The sequence below is a fragment of the Barbus barbus genome (assembly GCF_936440315.1).
Source record: "Barbus barbus genome assembly, chromosome: 22".
Classification (NCBI taxonomy): Eukaryota; Metazoa; Chordata; class Actinopteri; order Cypriniformes; family Cyprinidae; genus Barbus; species Barbus barbus.
Window position 1 is genome coordinate 18550100 of NC_136750.1, and position 25639 is coordinate 18575738.

At 38.7% G+C, this 25639-nt stretch overlaps 1 protein-coding gene across 3 annotated transcripts in view; it reads right to left on the reverse strand.

The window, feature by feature from the left end:
* LOC306888569 (breast cancer anti-estrogen resistance protein 1-like) overlaps positions 1-25639 on the reverse strand; it is a 97071-nt gene that overhangs the window by 5221 nt on the left and 66211 nt on the right. For all 3 annotated transcript variants that reach the window (XM_079446976.1, XM_079446974.1, XM_079446975.1), the window contains 2 exons: positions 4569-4712; positions 600-710 (listed from right to left, as the gene is read on the reverse strand). In XM_079446976.1, coding sequence (XP_079303102.1) covers positions 600-710; positions 4569-4712 — 255 coding nt within the window. The remainder of the gene's footprint in view (positions 1-599; positions 711-4568; positions 4713-25639) is intronic.

A 25639-nucleotide genomic window follows, 5' to 3' on the forward strand; every position in this document is an offset into this window, starting at 1 on the left:
ATATTTGTTGAAGTTTCCCTTCGCCATTACAGAAGTTTACCAAACTATAATGACTTAAAACTCCTTAAATGTGAAAAGGGTGCATATGGAATCCAAATATTGTGCACTTCTTGAATTAATTTAAAAGTTATACACACTTAGGATTTGCTAAATTAACACAGTTTGAATGTGTTCCAAGCGATTTTTATTTTTTTATTTTTTTTGGAACAGCTTGCAAACAATCTCTACTACCTGGCAGATGTTATTGAAATAGGTGTCCTGTGTGACTAGCCGAACAGAAATTCTTTCTGCATGTGAATCATTTTACACTGTAGGGTTTCCTGTCATTAGGTTGGTTGAGATGTCATTAGTGGACAGGGTTTTGGAGAGGTGGGATGTGTTTGTAGCAGGCGGCCTAATTCAGTTGCCAAGTCTGGCTAAAGGTAGCAAAATCGCTTACAGAACTTATTCTGAATGCATTTTGCCAATGTAAGACCATCAGTGGTGTTTTGTTTCAGGGAATATGGATCTATTTAACCCCTATTAATGTGCAGATCAAAGGTGGACATAAAACCAGAGTGTAATTGATTTGTGTCAGTCTGACAAGAATGGAGTATTACCGTTTGTTGGTAGTGCAGCTGGCTCTTGTCCACACTAGGTGGAGTGTCATAGATCTCCTGACCATCTCTACTGGGTGGGCCTTTCATAGCCATGGGAGGAGTATCATAAACCTGTGACCCAGAGAGAGGAACAGGGTCAAAAATACACCTAAAACTCATAGTTTAAATAATGTAAATAAATACAAATTCAAGACATAGATCTGTGGCTATAACTAGATCTGACCTGACTGGAAATTTGTGTTAGTTGAAAGGAATCTAATAGGGAGGGGCGGTGCATTTGTTTCTGTCTGTTTCTCTTGTTTATTTTACACCCCAGGGCCCCTGATTCCTTTCTACCTTCTCCTACATATTTTGTCCTTGTTTGTCTTTTTCTCCCTCTTCCTTCCGTCCATTATTTTTTGTGTATGTTGGAGCAGAATTGGGATTGAGGCAGTTGGATGAATGGGGGTCGGAGGGAATACAGGTACACCCGATAGGGGACACACTCCCACTGATGTGGAGAGATTATAGGATAAAATAACTGTTTTCTATTTTAAAAAGTAATTTATTCCTCTTATGGCAAATCTGAATTGTCAGCACTCTAATCTTAAGTGTCGCATGATCCTTGAGCTGAACTACTGAATATTTTTGTGGAGACTGTGATACATATTTTTGTCAGTATTTTTTGATGAATAGAAAATTTGAAATTCAAAAGAACAGCAATTTTTTAAACAGAAATATTTTGTAACATTATAAAGCCCTTTATTCTGACTTTGATCAATTTAATTTGTCCAAATAGTATAACAAAAAATCTAAACCACCCCAAACATTTGAATGGTAGTATAATTCATGTATTTTACTAAGACATATATCCACATACATTTATTTATATCTACATATGATAATCATCATTTTTATGTTTAGGTATGACAAATTTGCACCAGGTATAGTATAACCTCACCACATTTACATTTGCTCATATCATACACGTCTGTAGTTTTTATAACTTAAAAATGTTTTCAAGTACCCCTTTTAGATTACTGTAAGAATAAATGTATATATTTTATTTATGGAAAATGTTTTCCAGTTGAGGGCGTCCCCAGATGTACAATTAAGTAAACCCACACACACAGAGCTATGCATATGCACTCAACACTACAACAACAGAATTGACTATTCAGAATTGAGTTTCAGAACGTGCTATAAATGAAGTGTGACTTCCTGTCCCAATGCTCTGTCAAACCTTTGATGACTGATATAAATATCAAATAATGCCTGCAGCTCAACTGGTACAAACAAGAAAAAATAACAACAAACACACACACACACACACACACACATACACATACACATACACACAAAGACTCACAAAACTCGAATGTTAGTAAAGGATTAAAACCCAATAAATATTTTATAGTGCTAGCAATAAAAGTTAGATTTTTTCACTACTGCATCTGATATGGGTGAAATGAGGTCAAGGGAATTTGGATTAAGCTGAAGTCTAATTTTGTCTGAGATAGAGTAAGTGTCGGACACACTTAGGGACTGGTAAATTTCAATAGTACATTTTCAGTTTAATACTTATGCATTAATAATTTAAACCAGTCATTCACAAACTGCCCTCTAAGGATTGTAATGGCAGAAATGTATATTATTACAAACGCAGCTGTTAGACATAGACTTCTTGTTGTCATACAGTACAAGACATTATTTTAAGGACTGCCCTGAGCTCCTGATGATTCTCAGAAATGCCTGCTAGCAGCAATAATAATCATTGTTTATAAGAGAAATACGTGTCACAAACGAAGTGAAGATGTTCGATTTTGCATTTAAATACTATAGTATTTAACTATAGTATTTGATCTCTAAGATCAAGATGCTATGCATTTCTCAAACATCCATTCATTTAAACAATTTACACCTCGAGTAACAATCACAAATTTACACAGAAGAATCCTAATATATGCTTTTAATGTGTACTGGAGACTTCTGAAGTCATGTCTACTCTGCACTTATATCAATACTGCACCACTCACACACACACACACACTCTTACACAAACACCATTAGCATTTATAATGCTGGCTAAACAATGGCTCTCAATCTGTTGTGCGCCCCCAGGAGAGCCTGCAGTCAGAGACTAAGGCAGGAGAACCCATGAATACCAAAACCTCTCATTGAGCACCCAGCAGCCGCTGTGCCAGCTCCATTTGATTGAACATCCATGTTTTTCCTCTGTATCGCTCAAATCTGAGAGACGCAGATTTGTTACAATGATATTGGGAGCGATTTTGAGGTGGAAGTGGTTTGGCTTGCAGCATTTTTGGTCGGTATGAAAAATTGAGTGACAAAATTGAGCGAATTGCAAACAGCTGCTGCATGGGCTTTTTGTGTAAAAACCTGCATTTTATTCACTAACCTCTGATGAACTAGATTAAGGAGATGCTAAATATTCTGGTACAGAGCTGCATCATTAAATCATGAATAAATTAAATACCTGATTCTTTCCCCTAAGCTTCAATATATGGTAACATCCTCCATCACTTAACATTCCAAAACCGGCCTACAAAATGAGAAAACTGTATTCACTGCATTTAGTTTTCCATGTTTGGGCCATTACTTACAGTAATTAGCTTGATTCAATAAATTAGATTAGTGAATTAGATGATTCTATGATTAGTGAATTGAGTGCTAAAATAACACAAAAAGCATGTGCCAGTAAACAATGTTATCAGCTGGAATTCTGAATACAGTGTCTGTTTTGTGTTTGTTTTACGCCATGTGTGTTTATACACTTCTACTGAATATACTGTTGTGTTGTGGCACACAAAATGACAAAGTGATGTGCCTCAATTCATCTGCCCTGTTTAGTCCACTCCTCTGTCATTTACAGCATGTGCTCAAATCTTTGCCGTTGTCCATGTTTCTCTCATTCTCTCTGTATGGCTGTGCTGCAGGCTGCATATGTGTTGGAATTGTGAGGTCTGGGTATTCGTGGCCTTTGCCGTGAGCTAGGCTTTGTCTGTCTCTCTCTGCCCTAGTGTGTGTGTGTGTGTGTGCTGAAGGACTGATCTCGCTGACAGCACATTCCCTCTCATATACACACAATGCACACACATGTGCACACACAGCAGTCTCGGGATATTCTGCTTCACACACTCATACAATGCTGATCTTCTTTTTGAAATGCCTCCAGACACTGAAATATCTACTTCCACTTCAAGTAATGCATGACCTCATCTAAAAATAGGCATGCAATCATCGAGCCAACAGGAATATAAGGATGCAGGAATAAAGAGAGAGGAAGAAAGAGCTAGTGAAAATGAATGAAAGATGGAGAAAAGAAAGACAGGGTGAAAGCAAGAACAAATGAAAGAGAAAGAGTGAAAGAAAGTTTGAACAAGAGAACAAAAATGAAAAACAAAAGACAATAAAATTAAATAAAAAATTCAAGCAAAAGGAAGTGTGAAAGCAAAATTAAGTGAAACAATCCCTGAAAAGTGAAGTAAATATGAAGGAAAGAACAAAAACAAAGCAAAAGAAAGCAAAACAGGGAAAGACAAAACAAAAGAACAAAAGTGAGATTAAGCAAAAGAGTTGGCAAAAGAAAGCAAAAGAAAAAGGAAAAAAGCAAAAGAAAAAAGCATTACTTTTGAAAGGAAGAGTAAAATAAAGAAATTAAAAAGGTAAGAGTGAGTGACAAAGAAAAAAGAGTGAGAATGAGAAAGTGCGAGTAAAAATTTGCGAAAGAAAGAAAGATTTTACATTTTCATTTGCTTGTATTATTAATGAATGTGGAGGTTCTTCACCAGAGTCTGGCAGAGTGTGTGATGATCATCTATCACATACATGCACGCACACACACACTGCAGACATCTGAGATACACTTAAAGACTATTATCATCAATAACTGGCTCATCCACAAATTCCTACATATCAAATAACCAAAAGTGACATAATCAGTGCACACAGGGCCATGTGATGCTTTACCTGTTGATTGTACTGGGTGCGGGTGGGCGGCACGTCATAGATATCCTGGGTGGGTGGGAGGTGTCTGGGGACGTCATACTCATCCTGTTCATTTTTCCCCGTGTCATACACATACACTTGACCAACCCGCGTGGGAACAACCACCTGAGAGAGAGAGAGAAAGAGGAAAACAACTGCATGACATGCTAGGCACATATAGGAGGATAAAGATGCTGTCCTGATGGCACCATTCATAAGTTAACACACACACACACACACTACTACAACAAAACTGGGGTCTCAAAGGTCACTGTGGGAACAGGGGCCGTCCTTGTGTCCGTCTGTTTACCTTCTGTCTTAGGCTTTGAGGACTGTGTCGACCGTGTGAGCCTGGGAAATGAAAACAAGCTACGACCCCATATTTGTACAACGCCTGAGACATAATACCAATCACAACACACTCAGATGAGCTGTTCAGCATGTGGAACTCCTTCACAAGGACTGTGACATAGAGCACACTCACAGAGAATACTGTGTGATATTTGGAATGCACGACATATCGGTACCATATCATATACTTAATTGTCATTTCCTCTATTTTTACATTTAGATCAATACAATTTCTGCAATACTTCATTAAAAAAGGACAATTGTCTATTATCAATAGTGTAGCTCACATAGAAATCACTTTCAAACTAAGCAGCTCTCTGTTGGTCAACTTGGTGAATTAACATGACCAAATTGAACCATTTGTGAAATCCGCATTCTTTCACCTTCACTCAAAATTGTATGGATTTATACGGGAATGATCAGATTTTCGACCACCGGAATTCATTCACCGCACCTTAACAATTGACAGCTGATACTAGAGGCTTTTTTAATATTTTGTATTTTATTAGTTGATATTGGGTATTTAATTGTACATTCTGATTTCTTGCATTTTCACATTAATATTATCTTTGCCATTATCTAAAGCTTATTTAGATGAGTTTGTTTATTAATTGGAAACAATTTGGAGAAATTTAGCATTTCATCAATTGTTAACCAAGTGATCCTCTGCAGTGAATGGGTGCCATCAGAATTCAGAGTTTAAATAACATAAAACATCACAATAATCCAGAAGTGATCCACACAAGCCCAGTCCATCCATTGTGAAGCAAAAAGCTGCATGTTTGTTCGAAAAAAAATCTGTCATTAAGATGTTTTTAACTTTCACCTATGGGTAGCGTCCTTTATCCATAATATTGCTTTCTCCAGTGGATAAAGTTGTCTCTTCTGAATCAGGAGAGAAATATACATAGGTCAAGCACCATTTACAAGCGTAAACAGTCCAAAACCGTTCTAAACAATTCTGTCAGTAGATTTAGACATGAGAGGACAACAAGGGCTGGATTTTTCCACTGGATAACGCCTTATTATAGATTATGGACTCATATTGTGGCCAGAAGCAACAGTTTAAAGTTAAAATGCCTTAATGATGGATTTTTGATGGCAGAGGATCCATTGGCAAGCAAGTGATGTAATGCTAAATTTCTCTAAATCAGTTCTGATGAAGAAACAAACTCATCTACATCTTGGAGAGTACATTTTCAGCAAATATTCATTTTTGGGTAAACTATTCCTTTAAAAAGTCTAATAATCTAATTTAGTGTTTCATTTTCATTTATTTAGACAAAACAGTAAAGATTTTTAATATGGTGCATCTCTGCATTTTATAAAATGGATAGTTCTGGCTCTAAGTGAATTTACCACGGTCAATAGGTTTTGTTCAGCATGAAGCAGAGCAAAATCACCGTAACACATATGAGGTTTAGTGCTTTAGTATGTTAGTAATGCACTCTGCCCTCTGTGAAACAAGCATTCACTCCTTAATATAAAACATGTATGAATGGGCAACATTGGTTTGTGTGCACTGGTGAGGTGTGTATTCTAATGATCTAGGTGGAGTGAGCTTTATGTAGTTTTCATGAATCCCCGCAGGCCAGTTAAACATGATTGGCCTTCACTCATAACACTGAGTTAATGAGATTACTTGCGCTTTCATTCTCGCTCTCTTTCTCCCTTTATCAGCTCACACCAGCCAGTCTATAGGAACGCACTGTGCCAGCCTTGTGTATGGGCGTCACTTCCCACATACTAAATAACAAATACACACGTGCATCATACAGACACAGGTTTGCAGAAGTTGCTCAATAATCCCTGTACAGGGGTGAATCTTATATGACCAGGTCATTTTACCCCCAAATCAAATTAAAGAAATAAGAAATCATTTTTTGCTTAAATAAAATAAAGCAAACATTGGGCAGCATAACGTTTTTATGCAGTGTGATAATGTTTTATGACAATTAAGCATATGTCTCATTGAAATTATGAGTGTTGTAATGCACAAAATCGCATTTTTATTAATATAATTTGGAGGTTTAAAAAAATTACATTTATTTCATTTGAATTTCAATTGGCAAGTATCTATACATCTTAGCAAACAATAATGAAAATTAAATAAAAAAATCTGAAATTTTTACTACATTAAATATTTAAATAATAAAATGTTAGAAATTAATAAAAACAACAAAAATAATCAGTATTTTCTTTATTTAATAAAAATATGAAGAAAATGTGGGGAAAATCTATGGTCCTACAATTACGGTTCATTTTTGTGAAAAATTTGATTTCTAGATCTGCAAGAGTCTTCACTTATTGTCAGGGAGGGCAAAGCAGTGCTGATTAACCACACAGACTCAATGAAGCTTTTCTTTGTGAGGCGTTCAAGCTTTGTTAGATTAAATCTAGTGACTATGGTAACCAGGCACGAGCGACGACAGGAGGAGCACAATGGAAAGCACAAGTGCACACATGTAAAATGCATTTAAAAGAACTATACTATCTGCCTGACACTGCAGTGTTGCTTGTTATGTATGGAAAGTGCAACATAAATAAAGAAAGAAGACAGTAGGCTAATGAAAATCCCAGAGATCTTGTATTAACATTTATTCTTCCACTCACACAGTCTGTCACTTTAGATGTGACAACCCTGCTAACCATCCAATTAAGCCGTTCTCGTTAAAGAAAGCTAGCAATCTGTCACTGTTAATTCTCATCTTTCTCTCGTTCTTCACCTGTCTTCACCCCTCTGCCTGATTCTTGACACTTTTTTTTTTCCAAATGGCAGATGATAAATTTCTTGGGATTTTTTGTTGGTGAGGTAAAAGCATGTTATTGGTGTGATTTATTGGAGAAACCCTGTGACCCGTTGGCCACCCCGCCTCTATCTCCAGAACATCCACACACTCACGACCTCCCTCTGTCTCTCTGACACTGCTGCGGTAAATGGCCACATTCTCCACGGTGCTGTACACACTTTCACACACATTAAGACTGAACTGCAGGTGTTTCATCTGACACATCCACACGTACACAACCTCCGGTGTCGTCACACTCGGCATTTTCACTTAGTTTGACTCACACAAAGGTGAATCTATGAATGTATCTATCTGTGTATCAATCTAGACACTGATCTATCTAGTTTAGTCAGTATCTGTCTAACCATACATCCATCTAGGGGTGTATACTTCAAAAAACTGAAAAAAGTAATCAAAATAAAACACTGTATGAAAGAAATAGACACAAATTTTTACTACAGCTGCCAAAATTATAAGTGAGAAGCAGTGAGTGAATTTCTCTTTTTCTTTTGTTATTTACTAAACATTAATGGACACAGAAAACATCAGGTCTAGTAAGGCTGTCTATCTCTTTGTCTGTCTGTCTGTGTCTGTCTATCTATCTGTTTGGATGACAGTTACTGTACTCTAATGCAGAAGGCTGCACTTCTTACGTATGCCACATATCCTTTCAAAGTACAAATTTGCACATTACTGTATGTGGGATATTGATTGAAAGAGACTGTTTCGAAATGTTTGAATTATTGAGGATATGGTCGATCTCCCAATATTTAGCTGCAGCCCTCAGCCATTGTAAGGCCATGATTGACAACACGGTCCACAATTATTTAATCCGATATGCACCTCTGTCCTTGGCCTCTTCTGCCTCTTGCTCTGTTTTGCCCCTGTACACTTCCATGTATCCTTACTCCTCTTCTTCCTCTCGTCTGTTGACCCTGATCGTTTTCTCGATGTTCATCTATCGTCAGAATTTGTAACTGTTGTGTTGTCCTCTGTCAATATATGCTTTCCAATTGAAGGTTCATGAGATGCACCTTTGAGCTATTTCAGAGAACTGCTTTATAATTGGTTGATCTATATTCTCTTCATTAGTGAAAGTCAAGATTCACTTGCACAATTCATGGCAAATTTACAAAATGTTTAATAGAAATGTGTAGAAAATATGCTTGACAATTTATGACAACTAGATCAACCATTTTGCATCTAATGACTTATACAATGAACTAATGACTAGATGTTTTGAGGGGAAAGATTATAGCACAGAGAACTATATAATACATTTTGAGCAACATGATATTATCAACTGAAAATGTAGAAAACCCCAGATAAATGTACAGTATCTCACAGAAGTGAGTACACCCCTCACATTTTTGTAAATATTTTATTATATATTATGTACAGCTTGTATAACAGTGTAAATTTGCTGTCCCCTCAAAATAACTCAACACACAGCCATTAATGTCTAAACCGCTGGCCACAAAAGTGAGTACACCCCTAAGTGAAAATGTCCAAATTGGGCCCAATTAGCCATTTTCTCTCCCCGGTGTCATGTGACTCGTTAGTGTTACAAGGTCTCAGGTGTGAATGGGGAGCAGGTGTGTTAAATTTAGTGTTATCGCTCTCACTCTCTCATACTGGTCACTGGAAGTTCAACATGACACCTCATGGCAAAGAACTCTCTGAGGATCTGAAAAAAAGAATTGTTGCTCTACATAAAGATGGCGTAGGCTATAAGAAGATTGCCAAGACCCTGAAACTGAGCTGCAGCACGGTGGCCAAGACCATACAGTGGTTTAACAGGACAGGTTCCACTCAGAACAGGCCTAGTCATGGTCGACCAAAGAATTTGAGTGCACGTGCTCAGCGTCATATCAAGAGGTTGTGTTCGGGAAATAGACGTATGAGTTCTGCCAGCATTGCTGCAGAGGAATGTACCAAAGCAATCGCAATTTGTTCAAAAGAATGAGAAACTGCTTTTATGATGTGCACGAGTGACTAGATGATGTGGAGGTTGAACAAGTAGTTTTGAAACTTTCATTTCTGATCTGAGAAATGCACCAAAGCGACTGAGAAAAACTGTAATACTAACAGACTTTTCATTCTGATGGCACTGATATGTTCATTGACATAAATACTTTTGAGAGATGAACTAAAGATTTTGAGTAAGTTACAGGCTTTTGGAGGAAATCCATTGTGCAGTGGTGTTTGTACGAATTGTTTTGAGAAATGCACATACTTCTTTGCAAATATTAAGGGTGATTCGAGAAATGCACCAAAGTGACTGAGAAAAACTGTAATCCGCGTTACATATGTGCCAAACCGTGGGGACTGGTCCATAAGGATCACAGATCATCTACGATCCTTTGCACCCCTACTATCTTGTAGGCAAAATCTACACCATTCCAACCATGCAAAAATATTCCACACACTAAGAGCTATGGTGTGAAACACATTTACAGACAGTGTATATCACTGTAGAGCATCCATAGAATAACATTCAGTTATAGCTTCCAGGTCAGAGACTATATATCCATCAACACTGTACACACTGTGGTTGTTTAGTACTGCACACCCTCTGTTTTATTTAACTTCCCTCTCAGACCTGTGCTTAGCCTTAAGTAATAGTCACTCCATCCCGTTGAGAGCCTCTGAAGAGCTGGCCGTAATGAACATCGATCAATAATGTGAATTATCAATGAGCGCTGCTCTGGGGAGCGGAGATGGCACATATGGTGGACTGCCATCATCTAGCCCTCATCAATATAGCTGAAAGAGTCTGGTCATACAGAGTGGGTGGGTCCAGGCCTCCAGCTGTCACAACAATCTCTGGGGGGTGGGGTGAAGTGCCTGTAATGATGATGTCACAAAGAGACAAACACTCCCTGGTGTGGAAGGAAGCAATAGGGGAGCAGTGCGTTGCCCGGCTGACTGACTGCGTTGCCCGGCGCCATGACAGCTGGCCAAGAGTCACAATCACAGCATCTACACGGCCATTAGGTTCAGCCCTGAAGAGAGGGACAGATTGCAAAGGCTGCTTTACAAAGGCCCCCGTACCCCCTGCTGCAACGACGAGCTATAACCTCCTTACCCCAGCTGACACAAAGACACATGCAACCAATCTAAAGAGTGCAGCTAAGGTCTGCTGAAGACATTCCAGCTAGGCCTGGCTCCTTGGACCATGGATGTCGCTAATTTTAATCGACGCCTGCAATCCGAATATCTCATGCTGAGAATTCTGGTAGAGTGCTATTATAGTTTTATTGCATTATGAATGCATGCTTGAAATAAAACACTAACTTTTATCTGTGACAAAAAATAGATACCCTAATGTTCGTATCTTTCGCAAAGCTCTTTGTTTTGTTCTGTGCTCAACTGCACATTTCCTCAACTCTCGGCAACAAGAATAATTATTTTAATTTAATAACGCCAAACAGAAAATGCAAAATGGCTGTGAATGGAATAATCTGATAAACACAATTCCATCCTGTCTCACATTCCACACAAGCCATTCATTTCAGTTTCCACTCTTCAAAAGAGTTTCCTATCCTTTTCTAAAACATATTCACAGATTCAAGGTTGCAATAGTTTAGTAAAGTTAGATTTAGGAAAGTTGACCCTAGGCTTGGCGCTGATTCAACGCAGTGCCATGAAAAACTGCGTCCAGAGGCTTGGAACATAATGAGGGGTCAAAGTCCAAACGCTGAAGGGCTTCCACATACCTTCACATACACTCTTTCTCTATATAAGTGGCAGTGCATAAGAATTTCCCCCGTAGCCCCCTACCACCGCTCTCGCCTTGGCCATTTGTGAAGCAAGCTGTCCTCTTCACCGTGTGCAAAGAAGGGGGTGCAGGTCAGGGTTCAATGTGTGTTGGCATGATGTAGTTTTCAGTTTTACCCTCATTTTCCACTAATCTTGGTATTTACTTACCAGTTTATTTTGGATGTAGGTCAGTTTCAGCAGCATACATGTGGTGAGGATTCTGTGTTTTCACATATGGGATTTTAAATATATTTTAAAGGAGTATTCCTCGTTCAATAGTTTGACAGCATTTGGGGTGATTACAACAAAAATAATTTAGACTTGTTCAGACTTTAAAACTAAAAAAGGGTGGTTACAGAAAGCCACTTGGAAGTTAATAGGGCCTAATCTTTGGAGGATTTCTGACAGCAATCTGACGCTTATAATTTAAAAAAAGCACTTACTGGACCCTGGACCCCATACTCCGGGAGTATGGTGTCCGGGGTCCTTTACTAAGGGCTGTCTGTATGGCCCTGTATGACCGAAGCAGGAGCTTGGTTCGCATTGCCGGCAGTAAGTCAGACTTGTTCCCGGTGCATGTTGGACTCCGGCAGGGCTGCCCTTTGTCGCCGGTTCTGTTCATAAGTTTTATGGACAGAATTTCTAGGTGCAGCCAGGGGCCGGAGGGTGTCAGTTTTGGTGACCACACGATTTCGTCTCTGCTTTTTGCAGATGACGTTGTCGTGTTGGCTTCATCAAGCCAGGACCTTCAGCAGGCACTGGGACGGTTTGCAGCCGAGTGTGAAGCGGCTGGGATGAGAATCAGCACCTCCAAATCCGAGGCCATGGTCCTCAGTCGGAAAAGGGTGGTTTGCCCACTTCAGGTTGGTGGAGAGTTCCTGCCTCAAGTGGAGGAGTTTAAGTATCTTGGGGTTTTGTTCACGAGTGAGGGAAGGATGGAACGGGAGATTGACAGACGGATCGGTGCATCTTCTGCAGTAATGCGGTCGATGTACCGGTCTGTCGTGGTGAAGAAAGAGCTGAGCCGCAAGGCGAAGCTCTCGATTTACCGGTCAATCTACGTTCCTACTCTCACCTATGGTCATGAGCTTTGGGTCATGACCGAAAGGACAAGATCCCGGATACAGGCGGCTGAAATGAGCTTTCTCCGCAGGGTGGCTGGGCGATCCCTTAGAGATAGGGTGAGAAGCTCGGTCACTCGGGAGGAGCTCAGAGTAGAGCCGCTGCTCCTTCACATTGAGAGGGGTCAGCTGAGGTGGCTCGGGCATCTGTTCCGGATGCCTCCTGGACGCCTTCCTGGGAAGGTGTTCCGGGCGCGTCCCACTAGGAGGAGACCCCGGGGAAGACCTAGGACATGCTGGAGAGACTATGTCTCCCGGCTGGCCTGGGAACGCCTCGGTGTCCCCCCGGAAGAGCTGGAGGTGTGTCCAGGGAGAGGGAAGTCTGGGCATCTCTGCTTAGACTGCTGCCCCCGCGACCCGGCCCCGGATAAGCGGAAGAAGATGGATGGATGGATGGCACTTACTGAACATTGAATTCTACTGTTAAAACGTGTGTAATTAAGTAAATCTGTTAAAATAATTCATTTTACTGTTTGTTCAGGGTTTGACAATATAACTACAGGAGTATTTTTATAAATTATTTCATACTACAAACCACACATATTGTTTACATCTTATGGCTATACTATTGCAACTGATTGAAAATAACTGAAATCGAGCATTTCAACATTACAGATAAGCCCCATTCACTTCCATTGTCAGTGCCTCAGTGTGGCCCAGATTTTTGCTGTTTGTAAAGAAAAGGTGGGACAAATGTAATTTATTGAAGGACGTTTGTAATAATGCCTTTAACTAGACGTGCTGTCATGGTTGACAGTGGTCCACACATGCCCTAGTGAAAGATGTCCATCACTGGGATGAGGCATCTCTAGGCTACAGCTGTGGGCTTGTAAGTACGGGCTGTGGAGAGCTCAGCTGGGCTCTGTGACTTGGTGTGATGTGGGTGCCAGTGGCGCCTCATCTGGACCACGGACACACACATACATGCTATCCCACAGAGAACTGCCTCCCTTGGGCACATCTGCAGATGTACTGGATAAATTTTTTGCCCGAGTTGGGTTTGAAAGTTCACTTTTGAGTTTTATGTAAACCTGAGTGAGTTAAAGCTAGACTTTGGTTGCTTTTAAGTTTTTTTAGTGGACAGTTTAACGTGGGGAATCTCTCAAAGTAGTGAATTTCACTTCAATGCAGTGTTTCCTGGAGTGATATTCAGCGGCATCACTGCACCACTGCTAAATCTACAGTTCCATTACAAAAAAATTTATTCTGAGTTAAATATGAAAAAATAAACAAAATGAAAATATGTTGCAAAAATGATATTGTTTAGTTTATTATATAGTTTGGATCAATAATGAGGAAAGGGTTCCATTGCTGCAAAAACATAATTCAGTAGGAAACACTTTGAGCAACTAATCTTTCAAATTGGGCCAGTTAAAACTCAAAGCTTAAAGGGTTTTTAATAAAGATTGCTGTCGGGTGACCCAGATCAGAAGCTTCCTCCCTGAAACATTAACAGCCATGGCAGCTAAGTGCGAAAAACCCATATGAAACAGAAAGCAGAGTAGTGGATTTATAGCCCACATACCCATCTTCATCCTCTGCTGTGGAATTAATCAGTGGCTAATTAGCTCACACTTGTGAATCTGAGCTTTGCTTGGGGCCAGTGCCATGTGGCGTGTGCCACATGTGAGAGTGTGTGATGGGACGGTTGGTGGGACAGGAGGCCTAAAGGGTCTCCTGGAGACAGTGAGCCCCCAGTTACTAATCCACACAGATCTACAGTGACAACCCCCAAAGTCCTCTGACACATGCCCTACATTGCTGCCATGACCAAGCTGGGCGTGAAACATCCCTTAAAGATATAAGACATTTTAACCATCATTTATTAGTGCTACTTACTAGGACACTACAAAACAATCGCTTACACTTAAACCACTTAGCAACTATGCAAAACACCTCTTTTTCCATTTATTATCACAAATAATTTACCTGTGGTATGCATGAATGACATTTATTCAAACCAGCTTGGCATTTTGTCTTTCTATCTTTCTGTTGTTGCATTTCCTTTCTCAGTTTCATATCGCTGCTCTTCCTTTTCTTTTCTCTCGTTTCTTTCCGATGCTGGCTGCAAAAGCGCATATAACTGAGACAGCATATGTGCAGTCATCCGTACACACACATATACACACACACTTCCTCTCCTGCTCTCCTGGCAACACAACACTCAGGCCTGTCCACAGCACCTATTAATAAGACTGAGATGAGTGTGTCTCCTTGGAGACCACACCGTCCCTGTGGCCAGTGATCAAAGGTTAGTCCCTGCCTGAGACCATTGTGCGCATTTGAGGAAGTGAAAGACGCTGAATAGAGATATCATTCAGGATATTTATCCATGAAAGTGCATTTAAAGGGACCGTTCATCCAAAAAATCTCTCATAATTTATTCACCTTCATGCCGTATTAAACCTGTATGACTTTATTTCTTCTCTGGGCCACAAAAGATGTTGTTTTGGACCCATTGTTGTTACTGTTAAATATATATATTAAAGATTTGTTAATTAAAATAAAGGTGAAATAAATAAAATATAAACATTAGATGAAAAATCGATCAAAAAAAAAAAATATATATATAAATATATATATATATATATATATATATATATATATATATATATTGATATTTAATTTTGTGTTTGACATGACAGTGAGTAAATGACAATTTTCATTTAACTTTCCTTTTAACTTAGCTATGAATAAACAAACGTGACAATAAATATTAGAGGCAACATTTGGTTTTCATTACAACTACAACTAGCTGTAATTTCCTGTATCCTCTGACCTTCAGGGAAAGATGTAAAACATCACAGAGATGGTTTAAGTGGTGACCACTGAGTTTAGCCCATGGTGCTGTAGTTAGCTTTTCACAAGCCAATTAAAATCTGACACCGTGCCTTCTTTAAACCTACTCTTACGTACATATATGAACATAAAGAGAATGATGAACAACACATAGAGAGCAAAGGTTGTGTGTACTCTTCGGCGGAAGTCATATGGAGTGTGTGAAGATGTAGTAAGTGAGTTTGCGGCTCCATTAGACCCCCTGTTCTTCTCTCTGATCTGTGTTTTTTCAGTCCTTTCAACTCCCTGCAGTACAAAGTGAACCCCATGGCCTCCTGTGATATTCCAGCCCTTTGATGAAGACCACTGGAGCACAAATAAAGGCTCGCAGTGGTCTGCTGTTTATGCTGAGGGGCCCGTGTCTACCCCTGGCTATGTGGGGACGTTAATGACAGGACACAGCACATGAGAAGCGAAAACCTCCTCCCGCAGCTCCACCCGCCATCGCCGCTCAGGCTGCTAATTCTGTCCCATTGATCTCACTGTTTTCCTCTGCTCCCTTCAGCTGTCAATCTCCTGTCCCTTCGCTCGGCACACGCTGTCAGAGCAGAAAATGAGACCACAGCAGGTAATGGAGGAGATCCAGCTAGGAAGATTCGCATTTTGTCTTTCTTTAGAAAGCCACACACGCTGTCTTTTTCATTCTCTATTGTACACGACCTGTGGCTATGCGGCTGTGTTAACTGACAAAGTGCTGTGCTCAAGGTTACAGGGCGCAGAGACCCCCTCACTGATCCTCACTGACCTAGCGAAGATCTCCCGAGGCCTGAAGGTGAATGCCAAATGGACGCATGATGTGTCCGACAGTGATGTGTCCTCGAAGACAGTCACTTTGAAGCTGTAGCTTATAAAGCTTAAAGCTACTCATAAAGTAGTTAAACTACAGTCTAGCTGCTCATTTGAACAAGTAGCTAGCTAAACTACAAGCTACTAACAAAAAGCAGTTAAATAACTTACAATTACAATAATAAACAGATGATACGTCATATGCAGTTAGAAAATCACAGTTAGAATGACACCATTACACTTGAACAGATACACTTACACTAAATACAACTAATAGGCTAAAACTATAAATACACTAATTTATAACAGCATTTAACTATATATTTCATGACATACACAAAAAAAAATGTACACACACACACACACACACACATATACATATATATATATATATATATATATATATATATATATATATATATATATATATATATATATATATATAATATACATTCAGTCGTGGTCAAAATTATTGGCACCCTTGGTAAATATGATCAAAGAAGGCTTTGAAAATGAATCTGCATTGTTAATCCTTTTGATATTTTATTTAAAAAATTCACAAAACTCTAACCTTTCATTAGATAATAAGAATTTAAAATAGGGGGAAATATCATTATGAAATAAATGTTTTTCTCTAATACACATTGGCCACAATTAACAGCACCCTTTTATTCAATACTTTTTGAAACCTCCATTTACCAGTTTAACAGCTCTAAATTTTCTCCTATAATGCCTGATGAGGTTAGAGAACACCTGACAAGAGATCAGAGACCGTCTTCATCCAGAATCTCTCCAGATCCTTCAGATTCACAGCTCCATTTTGGTGCTTCTTCTCTTCAGTTCACCTCACTCATTTTCTACAGGGTTCAGGTCAGAGGACTGGAATGGCCATAGCAGAAGCTTGGTTTTGTACTCAGTGACCCATTTTTGTGTTCTTTTTGAATTTTGTTTTTGGATTATTGTCGGAAGTTGGAAGATCCAAACATAGCCCATTATAAGATTTCTAACAGAGTGAGTCACTTGTTGATTTTTTATCTGTTGGTATTTGATAGAATCCATGATGCCATGTGCCTAAACAAGATTTGAAGGACCTCCAGCAGAAATATAGGCCCACAATCAAAAATACAGCAGTATATTTCATTGTACACATGGGGTACTTTTTATCCCTGTGTTCACCAAACCCATCTTGAGTGTTTGCTGCTAAAAACTCATTTTTTAGTTTCATCTGACCATAGAAGCCAGTCCCATTTGAAGCTCCAGTCGTGTCTGATAACTGAATATGCTGGAGTTTGTTTTTGGATGAGCAAGGATAATTTTTCTTGAAACCCTCCCAAACAAAATGTGGTGATGTAGGTGTTGTTTGACAATTGTTTTTTAAGGTTTTCTGACCCCGAGACTCAATTATTTTCTGCAATTCTCCAGCTGTGGTCCTTGGAGAGTCTTTAGCCACTCAAACTTTCCTCCTCACCGTGCATTAGGACGATATAGACACACGTCCTTTTCCAGGCAGTTTCATAAAATTTTCTGTTGACTTGAAATTCTTAATTATCACCCTGATGGTGGAAATGGGAATTTTCACTGCTCTAGCTCTTTTCTTAAAGCCACTTCACTAATTTGTGAAGCTCAATTATCTTTTGCTGCACATCAGAAATATATTATTTGGTTTTTCTCATTGTGATGGATGACTAAGGGAATTTGGGCTTTGTTTTCCCTCTTATTTATATTTCTGTGAAACAGGAAGCTATGGCTGGATACTTTCATGTTCATAATCACCCTGGAGTGCTCAAAATTGTGAATATGAATGGGAATATACTTATATATACTATAGAGATATTTTACTCATAAGAATTTCTAGGGGTACCAATAATTGTGTCCAACGTGTATTTGAGAAAAAACATTTATTTCATAATGAGATTTTCCCTCCATTTTCAATTGTTTTAGGTCAATGAAAGGTTAGATTTTTGTGATTTGTTTAAATAAAAGATAAAAAGGATTAATAATGCAGGTTTATTTTCAGAGCCTTTTTTGATCATATTTACCAAGGGTGCCAATAATTCTGATCAGGACCGTATACAGTACCGTTTCTAGGCATAGGCAAGCTAGGCGGTCGCCTAGAGCGCCACCAGCTGAAGGGGGCGCCAGTGAGCGTATGCACTGCCACTACATTTTAACAGGGTTGTGATCAAGAGTGGTACGGACACCCTGAAATATGATTGCCGCCCCCGCTGGATCCCCCAACATAATTGAGCTAGAGTGCTGTCATTCTGATGATGCCTGTATGCCATTGGATCAGAGCTCTGTCAATTACTGCCTCTGATTGTTGCATGCAAAGTTTGCATTTGGATTTGGAGCCACAAATCATGTTTCATGTGAAACTGGTCTAAAAGGTGTACCGTGTGCGTTTTTGCGCTAATGCATTGTTAAAGGTTCAGTGTGTCGTGTAATATTCTCATATAAAACTTTTTCAGCCAATTAAAAAATATCGGTGTTGTAAAATTTGCTAATTCACAAGATCAGTACATACTTTATTAAACCGCTTTGTCATATTTAAAGCATCCTGACGGAAGTGTCGAAATGCTGAATCAATTCATTCGTGTCCAAAAAAAAATAAAAACATTAATTCGCTTCCAACAGCGCTTAAAGGGAGTAGCATCATACATATAAAGGGCAGAGCGTCAAATTATTTAAAAGGGAACTTCACGCGTCAATGAGTAATAAAAGAACAAGTAGCTGCATTCTGATTACTTTTATGTCACTAACCTATGTAGTTTGGGGTAACAAAGGGTTTTATAGGTTTGACTGAAATAATAATGCAATAACTGACACAACAACAAAACAATTGAACAAAAAAACAAAAAACAGATAAAGTCAAAAAGTAGCCATTGATAATATCTAAACATATGTCCAAATCCAAATGTAATAAAATTAATTTATGTGTGATGACAATTTCTTAGCAACTAGGGATTGTTACATAGAGCTATACAGGCATCCAGTGGCTATAATAGTATCACAGATGATCAAATGTGCAAAATGTTTATCTTAACAGTCAATTTACAAATAGGCCTAATGCGTTCAGATTTGTGGAACTCACAATGCACTGAATTTCCTCAAATTAGTGTCATTACTATGACAACCAATTTGAATGTTACAAGAAACTGATGTCTCAAAAATAAATTATATATATTTATAATACGGGGCCATTGAATGCTTGAATCTGATTGGCTTACGAACGTTCTAAGGTGTGCAATTATTTTCAGGGAAATGCAAGGCGAACGTGGTTCCAGGCACCGCATTGTATGTTTATATCACTTCGCCAAATGATTTGCGTTATTTCAAAGGTCCTTGCAGTCTAAAACAGCAAAAGAACCAGAACCCACAAGGACACTGGCCAAACAAATAAATATAGTAAACAAAAGGATAAAAACAACAGATCATATCCATGTTTTTGCCACAAAATTACGTTTTATTATGTATGGAAAGCACATACTCTATCTCTCCAGCTCTCTCTCCCTCACAGACAGTTTGCACACACGTTAACATATGCGCTAATGTTGTTAGCACGTCTGACGATTTTATCAGTAACATAGTTTAACCACTTAAAAACTACATGACTTCTCACAAGCGAGGAAACAACAACGGCGCTGTTCGTGAAGAAAATGAATTTTAAGTTTCACTATAGACCTTTTTCTGAACGCAGAAGTCTCGCCTGACTAGAACGGTGCTTTACATTTTCAGTTAGAATCCGTCATGGTGCCGCTCATCCGTTACTCAGGAAAAAAGTCTATAACTAGAGACATTGCTGCCGAACACTTGAGAGACGTACAGACTCACAGAGGTAATCTCTCTCTCTCTCCTCTCATAACTTAGTTATTTACTGTATTAACTGCATCTGCATTAGTCTACTATCAACGGCTCAAGCCTCCGTTAAGGTTTAAAATGACGTTTTGGAATTAGCAAGGGAGGCGTTGGATGAGATGCGGAAGAAATAATCCTACTCACAATAGCGATTTAAGTAGAAAAACTGGACGAATGCCTTGAAATATATCATCTGATCAATGTCTTGAGGTGTGACAACCGTAGTATAAGTGGAATAATTGACTTCGGTCCGTTGTCCGTGTCAATTATTACTTACATATAAATATATATATATATTAGGGCCGGGACTCGATTAAAAAAAATTATCTAATTAATTAGAGGCTTTGTAATTAATTAATCGAAATTAATCGCATTTTAATCGCATATAAATATTTGACCTGAGAACAGTGAGAAGTAAGTTTTTTCATATGGATTTTTAAATTTCCCATCCACAGGGCCAACCAAAGCGGTCTCATCAGCTTCTTTGTCCATGTTCACTGTGGTTTGTTTTTGTCTGAACGCTAGTTGGTGCTCCAGTATAATCGGTCCGCCGAAACTCATCCAGTGAGAAACGTTCCGCGGTGCAAAAATAAGTGTGATTAAAATGCGTTAAAACAATTTAACGCGTTATTTTTGTGTAATTAATTAATCTAAATTAACGCGTTAAAGTCCCGGCCCTAATATATATATATATATATATATATATATATAACCTATATACAAATTTTAAATGTATCAATGTTATTATTTAAGATTTGAGTGTTTACATATTAAGTCTTATGTTATTTTGTATGTAATCTTAATTATCTTGTTTGGGTGTGGGAGTTGGATGGGGGGATGAACGCTAATAGGGATTTCACCTAGGGCGTCAAAATGGCTAGAAACGGCCCATATATATAGGTTATATATATATATATATATATATATATATATATATATATGTATATATAAATAATTTAATGCTGGACATAGGCCTATATAAATACACAGAATGCATAAAATCCCCCACATAACATGCAGAAGAAAAAATAAATATCATGGTCACATATAAATATTAATTAGTTCCATGCGTTATTAATTTATGGCCATGATTTATTCATTTGTTCCCTTGTTTTAGTTCAATTGTTGTCACATTGTACTAACTTCTTCCCTTGTTTTAGTGGCCATGGTTTAGCTAAAGTGAGGGCACAAATTAACTAATTTGTTCTCTTATTTTAATTAACTATGATTTAATTAATAAGAACTAAGAACTAACTAAAACGAGAGGACAAACACTGGTACTCAAATTAGTCAGTAAATAATTTTTGATGCAGACCATTAACATGAATAAATGAACCAATTCACTAAAATAAAAATAAGACTTTGGAGATTGTTACTCCCCAGCATTTGTCATGAGTATGCAATGAGATTTCAACTGAGCTCTGAAGCTCAGGGAATTATAAATAAAGCACATCGGTGCACCAGATGCACAGCGTGTTCAGAGCTGCCCAGTCATCACACTACTTCCTGCGTCTCCTCCAGCTGTAAGGGAAACATGGCATCAGCACTTGTTTTCTCCTTTAGTCCTTCTCTCTTTCCCTCTCTTCCGCCAAAGCCACATCACAGGAAACCTGCAGCCGCTGCACTGAGCCCAGACATGCTGCTTGTAATGGATGCCGTGTTGTCTTCAGACACACTCGCAGCATCACATTACTATGTACAGGAGACTATATGCTGATTCAGAGTCAGCGTGTGCAGTCTGAGGAGAGAGTAATGAGGCTACGTGGAGGTGCAGTGCCCTGGAGCAGCCAATGCTTTACTCATGCGCTGTGATGTGAGGCCAATATCAAAGTCCCTCTTTAAAAGCCCACAATGCACTGCAGTGAGGCCCAGAGATACAAAGCTAAAATCACACATAGGCCCCTGAGGGGAACTGAGACTATTTAAACAACCATTAAGAGCTCCCCTATTCAGTATTCTGAGGTACTCACAGAGCAGAAAAGAATCAAAAGGAAGAACAGAAAGAGATAGAGAGCGCCTTTGGCAGGGATGTCCAGTTTACGAATGAATCATCTGCCTCTCTATATCAATTAATTTGAAGCATTCACTCGAATTTAAGAATCATAAACAATGAAAAATCTGATGTCCCGATGTCACGTGGACTATTTTATCGATATCCTTACTACCTTCCTGAGCCTTGAACTTGTCAGTTGTGTTGCTGTCTATGGAGGGTCATAAAGCTGTCAGATTTCATCAAAATATCTTAATTAGTGTTCCGAAGATAAATTAATTAGTTTGAGTCCCGGCTTGCGGACCTTTCCCAATCCCGTCCCCCCTCTCTCTCAGCTTCGTTTCCTGTCTACCTACTATCCTATCAAATAAAAGGCAAAAACGCAGAAAAAAAGAACCAAAATAACACGATGCCTTGAAGGCAGTCTAAAGGCAGGGAAGAGTATCTCTGGTCTTCAGGAATGTGAGGTGGGAGAGGGTTGCAATAGATTACAGACGTGCCAGCCAGTGAGGGAAATTCCCACAAGATGCACACAAGCACCCAGCGGTATTCCCATTCCCTCTGCACTAAAATACTACTGAAAAATAGTGATAGTAAAGGCCCAAAATGAAAACTGAACTACAACTTTCGTTTCTAAACTATCAACTGACAGAAGCCTGAGGAAAATAGTATTTTATTTCTAAAATATTTAAATTATTTTAATCTGTTTGGTGCCATAGAAATTACATGAAAATATATTTACATTTACATTTATTCATTTAGCTGACGCTTTTATCCAAAGCGACTTACAATTGCTATATATGTCAGAGGTCGCACGCCTCTGGAGCAACTAGGGGTTAAGTGTCTTGCTCAGGGACACATTGGTGTCTCACAGTGGATTCGAACCCGGGTCTCTCACACTAAAGGCATGTGTCTTATCCACTGCGCCATCACCACCCTTAAATATATATATAAAGACTTTTTTTGTAGATACTTTATGGATGCACAAAAGCAAAAGATTTTACCTGAAGTAAATAACCTTAGGTTTGGTGAGAAATTGCTCTAGTCTTATTCTTTGCGAATGTGTCTAGAAGACAGAATTCCATGGCTCAGTTTTCCTGGAATAACATTCCTTTTTAGCAGTGCCCTTCAATGCTGTAAAAATGATGCTTGGAATTCACTGATAGCATTGCTTAACACACTGATAACATTATGATAGCAGATGTTAAACTGGTGTGTTTCTCCATACTGCTGTAGCTCTTTGGATGTCTAGGTGGAGTATGGATCTACGATCCCTCTGGTCTTCCTTTATTCCGTCTCCTCACAATGTTCTCCCCTCCCTCTCTCCTCTAAACGCTGCCTGCCTGGTCCTGTAGATAAGCCAAGCCGGCACGTCCTCCCTCAACCTCCTCTTCCCTGCCTGATCAGGTGAGCAGCCTCAACTAAGTCTCCAAAGATTACACATTTACTTTCAGAACAGGCAGTGCGGCAAACCAACCACAGAATCTCAATCTAGCCTTTGCCATCTCCCCGTTCCTGTTTCCCAGCGCACCTTTTCTTAATAAACCCGGCTATCTGTCCAGAATACTGAATGGCTGTAGCAGGGGCCATTAAAGAGATAAGCCAAGACTCTTTTTCCACCTCTGCTGCCCCTCTTCACTGTCCATTCGACTGCATCCATAATAGAGCTAAACACCTCACCCACAAACCCTCTCTGTGACACGCTCATGTGGTCCTAAACCGGACGAACAAGCTTACGCTCAAATCTTTCTTCATCCATCAGTCTTATTTACTCTAATGGTCAATGTGCAACTAAGAGTTGATGGTGTAAGCTCACTTTGGTTAATGTGTAAGCAGGACAGCAGGTGAGTCTTAGTGGCGGTGAGTCACAAACATGTATAAATCTTATTCTTACAACTGAAGGTCACATCCGGTATTACAGTCTCATTTCATAAGAAATATCTTAACAGATAGCATTCTGTTTGATTGAAGTATGTCATCATGTTTAAGGTTCATTCTTATCGAATTTTTATTGATGTGAGTCACCAAGTTCAGCTTCTTAGAAAATGAAACAGATGGAGAAACTAATATAAACCGACATAGCAAATGGTTATGAAAGCTCGATTCCAATATGATAACTGAGACTGCATTTCTAGTAATTGCAACTTTATTTCTCTGAATTATGGCTATTTATTTTAAATCACATTGTGATTTTATTTCTTATTTTAATCTTAAATCTCACAATTATCTGTTTTATTTCTTTACTCTGAGGCAGAAATGACTTCCATATATAAGAGATGATGATGATGATGATTCATTCAGACAGTATTAAACTCCTGGCCGTTGGAGGAGCGTGCTGGGGCTTTGTGGGTCGCGTGCTAACACACCCTGTCTGCGCATGTCTTTGATGTGACACACGGCTCAGTTGTTCCAGCTGCTTTATCACAATCCCTCAGTCCTAACCCTGACCCTATCCACAGTCGTCATATAACTCCTCTTAATGCTGCCACAGTATCGCCTGGGTGAGTGCCCACAGTTAAGCAAAAATATTATTTAAATCAGAATTCATAGCCAAATTCCCACTAAAGAACTACACTACCCATGATCCCAAAGAGAAATATAGTGAATCACATTGAGAAAATATTTTATTATTTATCTTGTAATATACCATATTCACTACCGTAGAAAACTTTGGGGTAGGTACTTTTTCAATGTTTTTGATTAATTTGTCACATTCACCATAGCAGCATTCATTAGTAATATTCATCAGTAATATTCTGAAATAATTTTAAAATAGACGTTTTCTATTTTAATATATATTTTAAAAATATTTTCGCCCCGGTGACAGCTGAATTTTCAGAAGCCATCACTCCGATATTTGGTGTCAAGTGGTCCTAATCATTATAATATGGTGATTTGGTGCTCAGGAAAAAAACATTTTTTTCAATTTTGAAAACAGTTGTGCTGTTTAATATTTTTGTGAAAACCATGGTACATTTTTTTCCGCATTCTGTGATAATTACAAAGTTAAAAGTAACAATTAATTGAAATAAAAATATTTTATAACATTATAAATGTTTTTACTGTCACTTTTGTTCAAGACAATCTCTTCTTGCAACACTCTTAAAAATAAAGGTGCTTCATGATGACATAGAAGAACCTTTTTGTCTAAATGGTTCCATTAAGAACCTTTAACATCTGAAGAACCTTTCTGTTTACCAAAAGGTTCTTTGTGGTGAAAGAAGGTTCTTCAAATAAGGAAGACATGGTTCTTTAAAGAACCTTTGACTGAATGGTTCTTTGTGGAACCAAAATGGTTATTCTATGGCATCGCTTAAAGGGATAGTTCACCCAAAAATGAAAATTCTGTCATCATTTACTCACCCTCAAGTACTTCCAAACCTGTATGAATTTCTTTGTTCTGCCAAACACAAAGGAAAATATTTTGAAGAAAGTTTGTAACCAGGCTGTTTTTGGGGCATCATTGACTTCCATAGTAGGAAAAAAAAATACTTGGAAGTCAACGGTGCCCCAGAACTGCTCTGTTTCCCACATTCTTCAGAATATCTTCCTTTGTGTTCA